The 14,062-nt window shown below is 37.2% G+C and overlaps 1 protein-coding gene and 1 non-coding gene across 2 annotated transcripts; one reads left to right on the forward strand and one right to left on the reverse strand.

Annotated features, from left to right (window-relative positions):
• The first annotated feature begins 5,665 nt into the window (after positions 1 to 5,665).
• LOC133862106 (small nucleolar RNA R71) lies at positions 5,666 to 5,772 on the forward strand. The gene has a single exon (XR_009899130.1). It is a non-coding gene; the product is annotated as a small nucleolar RNA R71 (small nucleolar RNA).
• Positions 5,773 to 10,427: 4,655 nt separating this feature from the next.
• On the reverse strand, positions 10,428 to 11,414 carry LOC133859199 (uncharacterized). Its single transcript, XM_062294522.1, has one exon. The coding sequence runs from the start codon at positions 11,287 to 11,289 to the stop codon at positions 10,582 to 10,584; it is 708 nt and encodes a 235-aa protein (XP_062150506.1). The 5' UTR covers positions 11,290 to 11,414; the 3' UTR covers positions 10,428 to 10,581.
• Between the last annotated feature and the right edge of the window lie 2,648 nt (positions 11,415 to 14,062).

Genomic DNA, 14,062 nt, shown 5'->3' on the forward strand with positions numbered 1-14,062 from the left:
CGTCGTTGCTGGTTGAGAGGTTGAGAGGAAGAAGAAAGCATCTTCAATAATGCCGTCGTGAACGAAGAAATAGAACCACACATTTCATTATCCTTCAGCGCTACGTGTTGCATTTTAAAATTTTCACAAATAAGGGTGAGGGGTATAACAGGGAGAGAAGAGTTAAAAAAATCATGTGCAATACACATGTTGCCCCGTCCATTAGGATTTAATAGAAAATCCTAACAAAGAGGGAACATTACAAAAAAATTAGAAGTTCGATGGTCCAAATTGAGAGTTTTTGAACTTTGGAGGTTTATTTCAAAACGTGTGGAAGTTCAAAGGGGGTTTTGTAAAGTTTTCCATTTGAATTATTTGTTAATATTTGTGTTTTGAGAATAGAAAATAAAATACAGAAAAAGATTTCATAAAAGTAATGCAAAAAACTAATTTTTATCCTACAAATATCTCACAATGTTGATGTTAGTTGATGCTAGACACTGTGTTGGCAGCAAACAGAAGCCTTGATAAAGAATTTGGTACTTTTAAACACAAGCTAAACGAGGATCAAGAGATGCTACTTCTTGCATCAACACCATCTCCCAGTCTTTCATTGATAGCTGCATCTGCTGATAATGATAATGCAAGCTCAAGCTCGCATAGTAAGAGGAATTGTTGTTGGGATAATTTCAGTGTCACAGATGGATGAATTATATATATTTGCACTCTGTCCAAGTCTCTCTTGTTCTTAGAGAGAACTTTTTCCTCTTCTTTTAGTAGAAGTCGGCCATCTCTTTGTGAGGCTCTCCTCCGCCTCATGCAACTCTTTCGAGGGAGGAGAGATGCCGTTGTTTCCCTCCCTCCTCCCTTCCCTCCTTATCTTTTTCTCTCTTTTCGTTTTACACCATTTTCATGGTTCAACAGCTCCTTCACCCCATATCGTTTGGTTTTAGCCTCCTCCAGCCGCTCCCAACCTCGTCTCCATCACCTTTTTGAAGTTTTTGGATTTGGTTTCTTCAAAACTGGATCAGTCAACTCCAGGAAGGTCCACCCTCAGATGCGCCACACCACTAGCCATGACTCCATCCGTCCAACATGTGCCGGCGCATGTCCCACATGCGCCCTCAAGTGGATCTCACTCACTGGTGCGTGTCCTACACACTATAATCCGTGGATAGCCCTACGCCGCACGCGACACCTCGGCTCCTCCCTTCCACTGCCTCTAGCTGTTGTTGCCTCTTTCATATGGTGGTCTCCTACCTCTCAGCCTCCACTACTAGTGCGTGGTCTTCACGCGCCGACTAGTGGCTTACACGCGCTTGCCTACAATTGTGTCCTTGCCGCCATCCTTCACCCTGCCCTCCGCCAATGATACTGTCCCTGTTGTGCAAATATCTACCTAAATAAATAGATAAATATTTGTACGTTTTACTCGCAAGTGCACAAGATCAAAACGATAGTATAGTAGGCAAATACGAGATCATTCCCACGAGGATTGGTAAATTATGCTTAAAAAGAATTCCTTAATAATTGAGACAAGTGAAAAGCAATAAAAATATTAATCAGATCAAATAAGAGAAGAGATAAAAATATTGAAGAAATATAATATGAAATAAGGTAGGGCTTCGATATCCACCGCTAATCATACTCAATTAAGATTCACAATGCCAATGCTACTATCATAACATAATGCTTAATGTTTACTAGCCACAAGGGAATGGTATCTTCTCCTAAAGCTATTGATTTCCCTAAGCAACGAGTTAGACATGGTATCTACTCTAATTCTTTTCTTCATTGAAGGATTTAGCATGGTATCTACTAAGTTGTTCTTCAAGAAAGCATAAATTTATGGAAATCGGTAAACACACTCAGATTGGAACATGGTGTCTATTCCAGTTGTCTTTATGTTGATTAATCTAAGAACCTGTGTCGGGGTTCTTCCATTACTCTATTATGCCCAGGACTTGGTCATCCAAATTGACATAAATAACAAATCCATACCACAAGAATATGCTAGCTAAACATAAACATGCGAGGAATTCAAGAAACTAGAATTAATCAAGTTAAGCATCAATATATAAATTGTAGCAAAGGCGCCAATTGAAAACCTTAACAAGACATAATTAGGGCTTCAATCGAGCCCTAACTAAAGTATTAGTTAAAACTAATATAAACTAAAATTATATACATACAGAAAATAAATAAAGAAAATAAAAACTAGGAAGAACCTCCTTCTTGATGGAACCTTTGATTCTTCTCCAAAGCTTGTGTGTCTTTCTTCAAAGGCTAGAGGCCTATTTATAGGGATTAGAGAAGCTTTAGAAGCTCTAGAATTCCTATTACAACTCTAAGTAGGTTTTCTAGTCCAAAAAGAATAATTACAAGTCTTTTCCTTTTCTTAAATTTCTATCCAAGTAGGAAAAGGATTCCAAAATTCGTACAAATTTGCGGTCTTTTATTGCGGGACGATTTTGGCATGGTAAACATCTGAATTAGGAAAAACCTATTTCTGACATATTTGTTTAATTTCTTATTAGATTTCCAACGCCACAAATGTTGTTGTAATCTGATACTTGAGCCGAAAGTTATGATTAAATTACTGAGACGTGCTCATTTTGGATTCTTTCCAAAAATAACAAATTTTTGCCAACTTCTCTTTCCTTAAATTCAAAATTGATTTGGAGTTGAATCTATCCAAAAGTGAGTTTGCCGACTTCGTTATAATCTTGGAATTTGATTGATTTTCTTCCAAAACCTGTAAAATACAAGAAAACACAAAAACAACACAAAACATCAAACTATAACAAAACTAAGAGCTTAAAATATAAAAATTAATGGGCTTGAATGTATAACATTCAACACATATCACACCTCCAAACTTACATATTACTAGTCCCTTAGCAATGCAGAATTGAAAATAAAAGGAAAACTAAAACAATAACTACTCTACCTCCTCTATCGCGGGAAACACGATTGCATTTAGCGTATGCAATAAGCCTTTTAAACCCCTAGGACTCCCTAGTGGACGAGTAAAGTCTCGTGAGGGTTTGCCATGAATGATACCCACAAACATTATGCCAAAATTCATGTTTATTCCAAAGAGTTAAGTGTTACCAAAATTATGATTCTCATTCATTAGCAAGCTTAGAAAGATAAACTCCTTCTTCAATATAAAATAGAATTCCAAAGTCTAACCACTTACAAACGACAAGCTCAGGCATCATAAGTTCAATTCAGTGTAAGGTGAACTAACACATAATTATGAGGCTTCAAATTAATTCCAATGTGCAATGATTCAATATCTCAAAATTCACTGGGATCCCCATCAAATTGAATAACCAAGGCATAACAGCAAGAGCTTTATTTATTTATTTATTTATTTATTAATTTTTTTCAGACTGTGCAATGCTTAGTTCTCTTAAGCTTTTTAATTGACCCATGTAACGAGTGTTAGGCTAATGCTCCCAAACCAGATAGTTTTAAGGCATTAAGTGTTGAAACGCCCCTAAGAGCTTACTAACTCGAGTCAAAAAGGCTACAGAACTAAACTAGTCATGACTTTAACCAATCTGAATTTCTCACTTTTTGACGTGAACATTCACTGCTTAATGAGGCAAGAAGTCCAGTTACTCGGTGAAAGCTTCAAAAATGGTTTTATTATTATTATTATTATTATTATTATAAATATGCCAAGGTATCCATTCAACAAGTCACCCAGCTTCACTCAAGACATTGAACAAATACACAATCAGGTTCATATATCATACCTCACAAATTATATGCTAATGTGCTTGTGATAGTTTAGATTGAAACAAATGAATCCTTAGATGCCAAAAGTAAGTAGTAGGACTTTAGAATCAATTTCAAATAATCATGTGTTCAACATTCTAAGCTCATCAATGAAATTCAAATCACAATTTTTAGATCAACCAAAGTCTTAAAAATAACATGAACATGCAATTTCAATTTTTTTTTTTTTTTTGAACAGAAAGTGTGTGTGTGTCCCATACCCCCAAACTTAAATTACACATTGTCCTCAATGTGTAGATAGAATGGAAAGATCATACCCGAGAGATGAGAAAATTGGTTGGACTAGGTATGGCTCTTAGCATACCCCCAAACTTGAATGCAAAAACACTTGTCCCTGAAAAACAAAACTAGAAAAACAAAACCAAGGAAAGGAAAACTTAAAATAAATAAATAAATAAATAAAATAAGACTAAAAATAAAATAAAAATAGAAACTAAAATTAACCACAATAAAACTAAAATTAACCAAAATAAAATGAACAATAATTAAAAACAAAACCAGAATTCTTTAAAGGATATGGATTTGTAGTGCATGCAGTGGCCTCAGTACCACTAATCTGGGCAGATGCGCTTGAGCTCCTAGACTGCTCGAGTGCTTTTGGTAGTAGCTTTTGAGTTTAAACTTGAAGCACCAATCTTTTCTTCTCTTGGACCATAGAGAATGAATTCTACCTACAAAAAGGTAGTTCCTAATTTTCACAGATCAGGGTAAATCACTCAGAGAATTCTCAAACAGTTTCTCATCCGGAAGGGAATCATGAACTGAAATACTATGAGGAGAATACTTAGAGAGTTTTTCTACTTTGATGACCTCAGTTTGCTCGTCTAATGGTCCTAACAGACTACTCTCATGGTCTCTTGGTAATTCGGGAATAGGAGTTGATGTTGAAGAAGCCTCAACGCTCACTTTCTTACATTTTTCCTGATGTAGATCATGTGTGACCTCAATTTGCTCCTCCTTCCCCTCTTCCTCATGATTTTTGACCACTTCTTCACTCAATGTTGTGATAGCTTGCTCATGATAGGAAGAACTCCAATCCTCCATGTAATATCCACTAGGATTACCCAGCAACTGACTTTGAAGCTCTTCTTCTCTTTCTCTTTTGAGGTGGTTGATGATTTGTTCACAGTCAGCCTCTATTGTGAATTCGCCCCTTTTTCTCTCACTTAACTCTTTGACCAATTGCCCCACTTGTGTTTCCAATCTTTGGATAGCTTGACTAGTCTGAGTATTACTCTGTTGTTGTAATTGGAGTAGAGCACTTTCGAGGTCATTCTTCTTTGGCTTTGGATTTGGTTGGACCGCTTGTGGTGGAGCTTGATAGTTATATCCTTGATGGAAATTTCTTTCCTGCCTTTGTGGATTCTGCGTATTCTGATTGTTACTCCATGAAAAATTGGGGTGGTGTCGCCACCCTGCATTGTAAGTGTTGGAGTATGGATTGCTCTTTGGAGGGTAATTATTCTGGCCCAAATATTTTGCTTTCTCTTGATCTGTAAATGAAAACATGGTGCAAGTCTCAGTGGTGTGGTCAGAATGAGAACATATGGCACATACCTCCACTTGAGCAATCTGTTGAATGGGAGAGATGTTATGAGTAGTCATGACTTTAACTAGCATATCCAGTTTCCTCTCCAAGGTAGCCATCTGAGTTTGAACTCCATTATTGCCGTTCACTTCATAGACGCATTTTCTTTTGAGTCCTTGCCTCCCTCGGGATGAGAATTGTTGGGAGTTTTCGCTTAAAGTCTCAAACAGTTCTTTTGCCTCCTCGCTATTCTTTTCCATTAGTACACCTCCACAAGCTGAATCTACAAGACTTTTGTTAGAATCATTTAAACCTTCATAAAAATTTTGTACCTGATCGTCTTGAGATAGATTGTGATGTGGGCATTTTAGAAGTAGCTCCTTGAAGTGTTCCCATACCTCAAAGAATAGGTCTCCATCTTTTTGTTGGAAGGTTTGAATCTCCCTCCTCAATTGCCTAGTCCGTTGGGCTAGAAAGAACTTTTTCAAGAACTTTGTGGCCAACTCATCCCAATTGTGAATAGACCATGCAGCCAAAGAATTCAACCATAACTTAGAATTATCTTTCAAGGAAAAAGGGAAGAGAATTAACCTGATTCCTTCCGCATTTAAGCCAATGACGTTTTGAGTTTTGCAAAGATCAAAGAAGTCCCGAATGTGTAGATATGGATCCTCTGTAGGTGTGCCTCTATAGTGTGGAACCATATTGAGCAACGGAGACAAATCAAAATTGCTTTGCACATTTGGTTGAAAAGCAATGCAAGATAGCTAATTTGGATTTTGTGGTATGAAGGAACTCTTCATCGGCTTCCGCTCGGGTGGATTCTCTACACGTACTTCTGCCATGTCTTCCTTAACTTTGATTTTTTATTTATTTATTTATTTATTATTTTTACATGAACATAAGCATAACAAAAGGAACACAAAAATAAAAAATAAAAATAAAAATTAAAGGAAAAAAACCTTTTTTTGTTTTAGATTATCATAAAAAGAAATAACTAAAGTAAAAGGAAAAACTTTAAAAACACAATTTAACACAATCCCCGGCAACAGCGCCAAAAACTTGTTGTGCAAATATCTACCTAAATAAATAGATAAATATTTGTACGTTTTACTCGCAAGTGCACAAGATCAAAACGATAGTATAGTAGGCAAATACGAGATCATTTCCACGAGGATTGGTAAATTATGCTTAAAAAGAATTCCTTAATAATTGAGACAAGTAAAAAGCAATAAAAATATTAATCAGATCAAATAAGAGAAGAGATAAAAATATTGAAGAAATATAATATGAAATAAGGTAGGGCTTCGATATCCACCGCTAATCATACTCAATTAAGATTCACAATGCCAATGCTACTATCATAACATGATGCTTAATGTTTACCAGCCACAAGAGAATGGTATATTCTCCTAAAGCTATTGATTTTCCTAAGCAACGAGTTAGGCATGGTATCTACTCTAACTCTTTTATTCATTGAAGGATTTAGCATAGTATCTACTAAGTTGTTCTTCAAGAAAGCATAAATTTATGGAAATCGGTAAACACACTCAGATTGGAACATGGTGTCTATTCCAGTTGTCTTTATGTTGATTAATCCAAGAACTTGTGTCGGGGTTCTTCCGTTACTCTATTATGCCCAGGACTCGGTCATCCAAATTGACATAAATAACAAATCCATACCACAAGAATATGCTAGCTAAACATAAACATGCGAGGAATTCAAGAAACTAGAATTAATCAAGTTAAGCATCAATATATAAATTGTAGCAAAGGCGCCAATTGAAAACCTTAACGTGACATAATTAGGGCTTCAATCGAGCCCTAACTAAAGTATTAGTTACAACTAATATAAACTAAAATTATATACATACAGAAAATAAATAAAGAAAATAAAAACTAGGAAGAACCTCCTTCTTGATGGAACCTTTGATTCTTCTCCAAAGCTTGTGTGTCTTTCTTCAAAGGCTAGAGGCCTATTTATAGGGATTAGAGAAGCTTTAGAAGCTCTAGAATTCCTATTACAATTCTAAGTAGGTTTTCTAGTCCAAAAAGAATAATTACAAGTCTTTTCCTTTTCTTAAATTTCTATCCAAGTAGGAAAAGGATTCCAAAATTCGTACAGATTTGCGGTCTTTTATTGCGGGGCGATTTTGGCATGGTAAAAATCTGAATTAGGAAAAACCTATTTCTGACATATTTGTTGAATTTCTTATTAGCTTTCCAACGCCACAAATGTTGCTGTAATATGATACTTGAGCCGAAAGTTATGATTAAATTACTGAGACGTGCTCATTTTGGATTCTTTCCAAAAATAACGAATTTTTGCCAACTTCTCTTTCCTTAAATTCAAAATTGATTTGGAGTTGAATCTATCCAAAAGTGAGTTTGCCGACTTCGTTATAATCTTGGAATTTGATTGATTTTCTTCCAAAACCTGTAAAATACAAGAAAACACAAAAATAACACAAAACATCAAACTATAACAAAACTAAGAGCTTAACATATAAAAATTAATGGGCTTGAATGTATAACATTCAACACATATCAGTCCCATGGATATATATGTATGTATATATTTAAATAAATAAATAACTTTTTCATGTATTTTTCTATTCTGTGTTGTTGGTTGCTAATTGTCCCCTTGGTTGTGTTTGGGTTATTCCTGTACTGGCTTCTTTTTCTTTCCTTTTTTTGACAGTGTTTTCCCCCTCTCAACCGACTTCCAACAGTCGTGTTTGTTACCCTCAACCGACTACTGATGGTCGTGTTGTTATCCTTGCAAGGGTTTGGATAGGGTTGAAGGGTATTTCAAGGGTCATACCCGTGTCTGTGTCCCCAACATTGGGAATCTGAATAGGGTTGAAGGGTCTCGCGACAGTCATGCCCCCTTCCTGTCTCTGTTGGTCCGTAGTTTGTTATGTTTACGAAACTTTCCTTATTTTAACCGCCTTTTTTGGTGGTCCCAGTTCTTTTGATAGGCCGGATTATTTATTTGAATCATTTCCAATTGTTCTTAAGACGACTTTGTCACCTTTTTTTTATTTTTTATTTTCTTGTAATTTTCCTCTCTCCCCCTTTCCCTGCATTGAATAGCCAAAAAAAAAACAACACATGCCCAACTATTTTACGGATGACTCTGTCACTTTTGTTTTCTGTTTTTTAGTTTCTTGTAATTGTTCTCTTTTCCCATTTCCACGCATTGAACACTAAGCATCTCATGGTGTGCAGATTCGAACTTTCCTTTACCCTGCATTTTCTTCCAATGGAGAATTCTGAAGAGTGTAATTTTCCACATAGAGATATAGAGATATTAGCTGTTAGGCTAGATTTTAGTAAATATAAGCCTTCTAGCTAGAAATTTCAAATTCCCGAATCCATTTGTTTATATGCAAATACCCATTCAATGTGAGATTGGTAAATTTGAGATAATGCAAGTACTTAATTGTGAGTTTGATGGCAGAGTTAATTAGGTTCTAAATTTTATTTAAGTTTTATCAATTAATTAGGTTATCAATATTTAATTTTATATTTTATTTAAAATTTAAGAGTTATGTTATTTTGTAATTCAATAATAGAATTTGCCCAAAGTCAGTCAAATTAGGCTTAGAATAATAAAATATATTTTGTTTGAGGTGTGACTTCTCTTCTCCTTCACCATTTTAGATTGTGTAACCCAATTTCTTTTCTTTTTCCACTTTTTCTGTTGTTCTTGAAAATAATAAATCAAACTCCAAACAACACTTAGAAGGAGGGTTGAATAGGTGTGTACCAAAATAATGTGAAATTTAAAAAGTATCAAGCACACAAACATTCACCAAACATTATTAAAGCAGTAAATCAATTGACACAAGGAATTTGGTGACAAAGTGGAAACTCTTTGAATTTCAAAAAGAAAAACACTCCATGGTAGTTAACCCAAAAAATCAATCCACCATAGAAGATTGAGAAATTACTAGATGTTTATACTTACAAAACCTTTGCAATTGACACACCATTGTACTAGTCAAGCGATCCACTTGCCTTTTACCGCAATAGTTCTCCTAGAGCCTCTAGATAATTCTTCAACTTGGTTTCCTTTATCGGAACTCCGATAGGTTTGAGTTATTGTTGATGAAAGATTGTGGTTTACAACAAAGATTCTAAGATAAGTGCACTTGAAAGTATAAAAACTTAAACTTTCTCTCTTAATACATGAAGGAAAAAGACTATTTTATTCTCTTGAAATATTGCCTCGAATTAATCCTTACACAATTCGTGTGCCAAAAGCCTTTAAATAGACTAGAAAAAATAGCCTTAAAATCATAAAGTCGGTTCTCAAAAAGTGCATATTTATGGGGCTCGATCATATGCACTGCAAAAATCGTCTGCAATCTCGTTTAGACAAGTTTGCAGCCGAGCAATTCGGACCAAAATTTCTTCCCTCTATTCACGGTCCATTTTGACCTAGTAAAACTTGGAATTGAAAACTTATCATGAAATGCAAAGTTGTAACATTGTGAGTCAGCTTTCTAATGCCACCAAGTTTGGAGCCTAGAATCAAGAGTTATGACTACTTTAGTCCAACTAGGTCAATGTTGACAGCATATAAAAACTTGAATAAACATGTCTTGAATCAGCTTTTTCACCGACTAAACCATAGATTTAAAACTTACACCAAAATATGTTTTGACACTGAATTTGCTAACACTAAAAACCTAACCTTTCTTCCAAATTCCATTTGTCTTGCATCACTTTCAGAAGTGTTTCTGCCACAGTTTCCAATATCAATTCTGAGCTCTCCAAAAGATAACTCATCCTTCAAATTAACAATTTACAGAGAGGAGTTGGACTATATCTGGAGGATAACTCTAAAATTGAATGTCTACAAAGAGGGGAGACCATGCACCATAGACCATCAAGAACCAGATTCTATCTCTAATTTATAAAAGTACCTCAGAAATGCATTAGAACACTCCATTGCTATCTAAATTAAAATAACTAGAGCTGCTAGGCCCCGAAGAGGATGATAACCAGGAAAGGTATACAGGACAAGCTATGATCATTTCGATTCTACTTTCTTCATATTTCTTTACTCCAAGAACAGGAAATCCTACGCTAATTCATGCAATTATCCTTCACCATCTAGCAAATCATTTATTTAGCAAATCATTTCCAGCATCAAATTGCACACAATCTAAGAAAATAAATATAAAAAAAATTGAAACAGCATATTCCATCCAACCCCCAAGATTCCACAAAATTTACCAAACGCTCCCCGAGGGCTACGACCCCTCCTTCTTCTTCCTCAGAAGATAAACATCGGTCTCCTCGTACGCGTAGTCCGGGTGAAGATCCTCGTGCGGAACCTTCTCGATGTCAAACACTGTCTGGCACAGTTCCCAGAAGAGCTTGTCGGCCTCCGGGGACCTGAGTTGGTAGCCGAGCAAGACGACGCCGTCATCGGCCACCAGGACCTCCATGGTGGACACCAGCGGGCCCACGGTCTCCTCGATATAAACAACGTCGGTGGCGATGACGTAGTGGAAGGGCGGGTTAAGGGACTTGATCTGGTCGGGGTTGTTCCAGTAGAGGATGGAGTGCTTGAGGGTTTTGGCGAGGACGGGTTTGTTGCGCTTGAGGTTGCGTTTCAGCGCGGGCATGACGGGGGCTATGTCGGTCAGCACCAGGTCGGTGAGTCCCAGGAGATGGAACCCCATGCCGGCGGCGCCGCATCCGGCACCAAGTTCCACGGCGCGCTTGCCGCGGAAGTCGAGGAGGTCGGAGTAGGGGTTGTTGTTGCTGCTGCTGCTGCCGCCGGGAGCTGGGGTTGGGGTTGGGGCGGGTGGGGCCCAGCGGTCGGCGAATTTGACGAGAACGAGAGAGCAGGGCCAGACGGAGGTGCCGACGTGGAGGGAGCCGTTGTCCTGTTGGATAGAAAGGAGGGAGTTGCGCACGGGAAGCTCGATTACTGGAGAGTCTGTGAACTTCATTTTGTCTGTTGGGGGTAACAGTTGTCCGGTCCGAAACTGAAAGCGTCAACGGGGGTTCAATTTGTGCGTGCGTGCGTGCGTGCGTGCGGGATCCAGATCTCCGACCAAAATTTCAGACACAGACTAGGTTAAAAATTTTACAACTCAATTTCTAAAAGTATTATTTAATTTGTCATTTATATAAGCAAATCTTATTTTTACATAAAATTTTATTCATTATAACTCCTTTTGCACGAAATATATATTCTTAGTAATTTGGGCAGCTTTATAAAGAAATGTGAGAGTCCAAGACACTTGTTTCGGGTAGTTTTCACTTTTCACTTTAAAGCAATTTAACTGTTTAAATTGTTAGTAATTTAGATAGCTAATTTGAAATAGTATATAAAAGATTTACTTGTATGTTGTTTAGGTGCAATTTGTAGCAGTCGTGGCTTGTAATGGGCTGAGTCTGACTTTGCCTGGGTGGACAAAATCTACTTATGTGCCTCTGACTTGGTTTATTAGGGTATCTTTGTAATCCTGGACATTTGATCATCCTTTTTATATATTGGAAGGAACTTTGAATCAAAAAAAAAAAAAAAAAGTTGAGTAGTTCAAAATTTATTTAGACAAGTTGATCTTGTATATACTCTCTCATATTAATTGTTTAAATTACTAAGCAGCTAATTAGAACATTTGTAGTGAAGTCATCAAAATTTCAACAAATTTTGACGAAAAATATTATTTTTGTTATTTTAGCTACCTAATTTTCAAAAGTTTCAAATATCAAACTTCCTAAATATTTCCCACTTTAAAATAAATACTATTTTTTATTAACCTTTCAACCAACCAACTAACAAAAGACCTAATCCAGACTTCCATCGGACCCAACCCCACTTCCACCGGACCCAACCTTCAACGACCAACGACTTCACGATCGGTGGATGCTCGATGACCGGCTGTTCATCCTGAACCGGCTTCTTTGACAACCGGTGAGGCTCGACGATCGGTGAAGGCTCAACCTTCTCTGCTTCAACGATCGGTGGAGGCTCGACCTTTTCTACTTCTAAATCCATCGGAACTGGCTTTCCTCGTCAACCAGTTTCTTCGACGGTCGGCTTTTTCTCACGGCTGGCATCTTCTCTATCGATTTTTCCCTCGATCAATTTCCACCTCTGACCAATGACCTTCACTCGCGAAATAGAATAAAATATTGCAAAATAAGAAGAGACGATCGACTTTACCCTCAGCAGACTAGACGAGCTATTTCAGCTCTTACCAAATTTATTGTAGCAGAGACAAGTTTGTTATAGACACGATTTTAATGAAACTCAGCTGATTTTGACGATTTCCTCACTTTGACGAGCTCATTACAAATGCACTTATAGTAGATCTCAATCCGTCTACAGCAGAGACTTGAACAAGTGAGTTCCGCAATCTCCTACTCCGTTACCGTCCAAATTGCTAACTTTTTGAGCAATTAAGTGCAGTACATCCTCGTCCGTTCACGAATATGTGTTGGGGAGGGTTGAGTTTGGAGAATTTGCAGGTAAATAGGTAGGCCCATTTCTGATTGGGGGCAAGGGGATTGGGCTTAGGTTTGTATGAGGTTTCATTAGTGAGAGTGGTGAAGGTTTTCAGTTTGGGGTTTGGCTGAACAGAGGTCTTGGTGATGGTGTATCTGATTCTCTAATTTTTTTTTTTTTTTTTTGGATGTTTGTATTCTATTAATAATTGATTAGGCATTCCTAGTTTGGATTTGGTCATCCAAGTTTTATGTAACAATAAACATATTCCATAAAATATGTATCATGTATAATTAATCACAAATCCAGAAGAAGAAAATAATTTAAGTATATATACAATAACCGTATGAATCTCTTTTTATTTCTCTCTCTCTCTCTATAACCTACAAAAAATAAATCAATAACATCTGCAGTACTATCCTCAAATCCCATCCATCTGAACATACACCAAAAGAATCAACCAATCGAAATTATCCAATCTCTAGTGCTTCAACAGAGTGAGCATAAACAAAAACAGGGACGCCAAAATGGTAGCCCCGGAGACAGCAGAAGAGTACGCAGCTCCTTTCTCCGATTCCGGTGCTGGTGCCGGTGCAAAATCCTGAGCCAACACGGTTGGAGCAAAGGTAGAGACCATTGCTAGCACTGCGAAGACAAGAGCGAAGACTAACGTGCTCCCTTGTGCCATTGCTACCACAACAAAAGCAGCTAAACTCCAAAGGTAAAAGAAGACTTGTAGGAGATGGGTTGTGGCGTGAGTGAATTGGTGGCTTCATGGTTTGGAGTGTATGTATATATATAGGGGGTTTATGGCGGTGGGAAAATCGTGTGGGTTCAGACTCCAGAGGAAAACGTGGACAGGTGGATGGGGGGACTGGGCACGTTGAGGAAAGAGAGAGTTCAAGATCGACCAGGAAGGAAGCAAAATGGTCTAATATGGTTGGCGGGTGAACGCGTCTCTTTGCTGTCAAATTGCTCTTTCTTTGCATCCAAAGTAAAACCACAAGTACGTCGGTGTAATGAGTAATGTTTCTTGCACAATTCTAGTAACTTTTTTTTAAGATCAATCATTGAATATTGAGGGTCCACATGTAAGAATACAAATCAAATGGTTGATCATATAAAAAAGTAACTAAAATTGTGTAAAAGTTGTGTAAGAAACATTACTCGTGTATAATATATGGCACCATGATGTTATGGCCTTGTGGCGTGTGCCGGCTCAAAATATTTTGAGCCCTAAAGTGACAAGGTTAAGTGAGATCCCTTTT

Source organism: Alnus glutinosa, chromosome 2, assembly GCF_958979055.1.
Source record: "Alnus glutinosa chromosome 2, dhAlnGlut1.1, whole genome shotgun sequence".
NCBI lineage: Eukaryota > Viridiplantae > Streptophyta > Magnoliopsida > Fagales > Betulaceae > Alnus > Alnus glutinosa.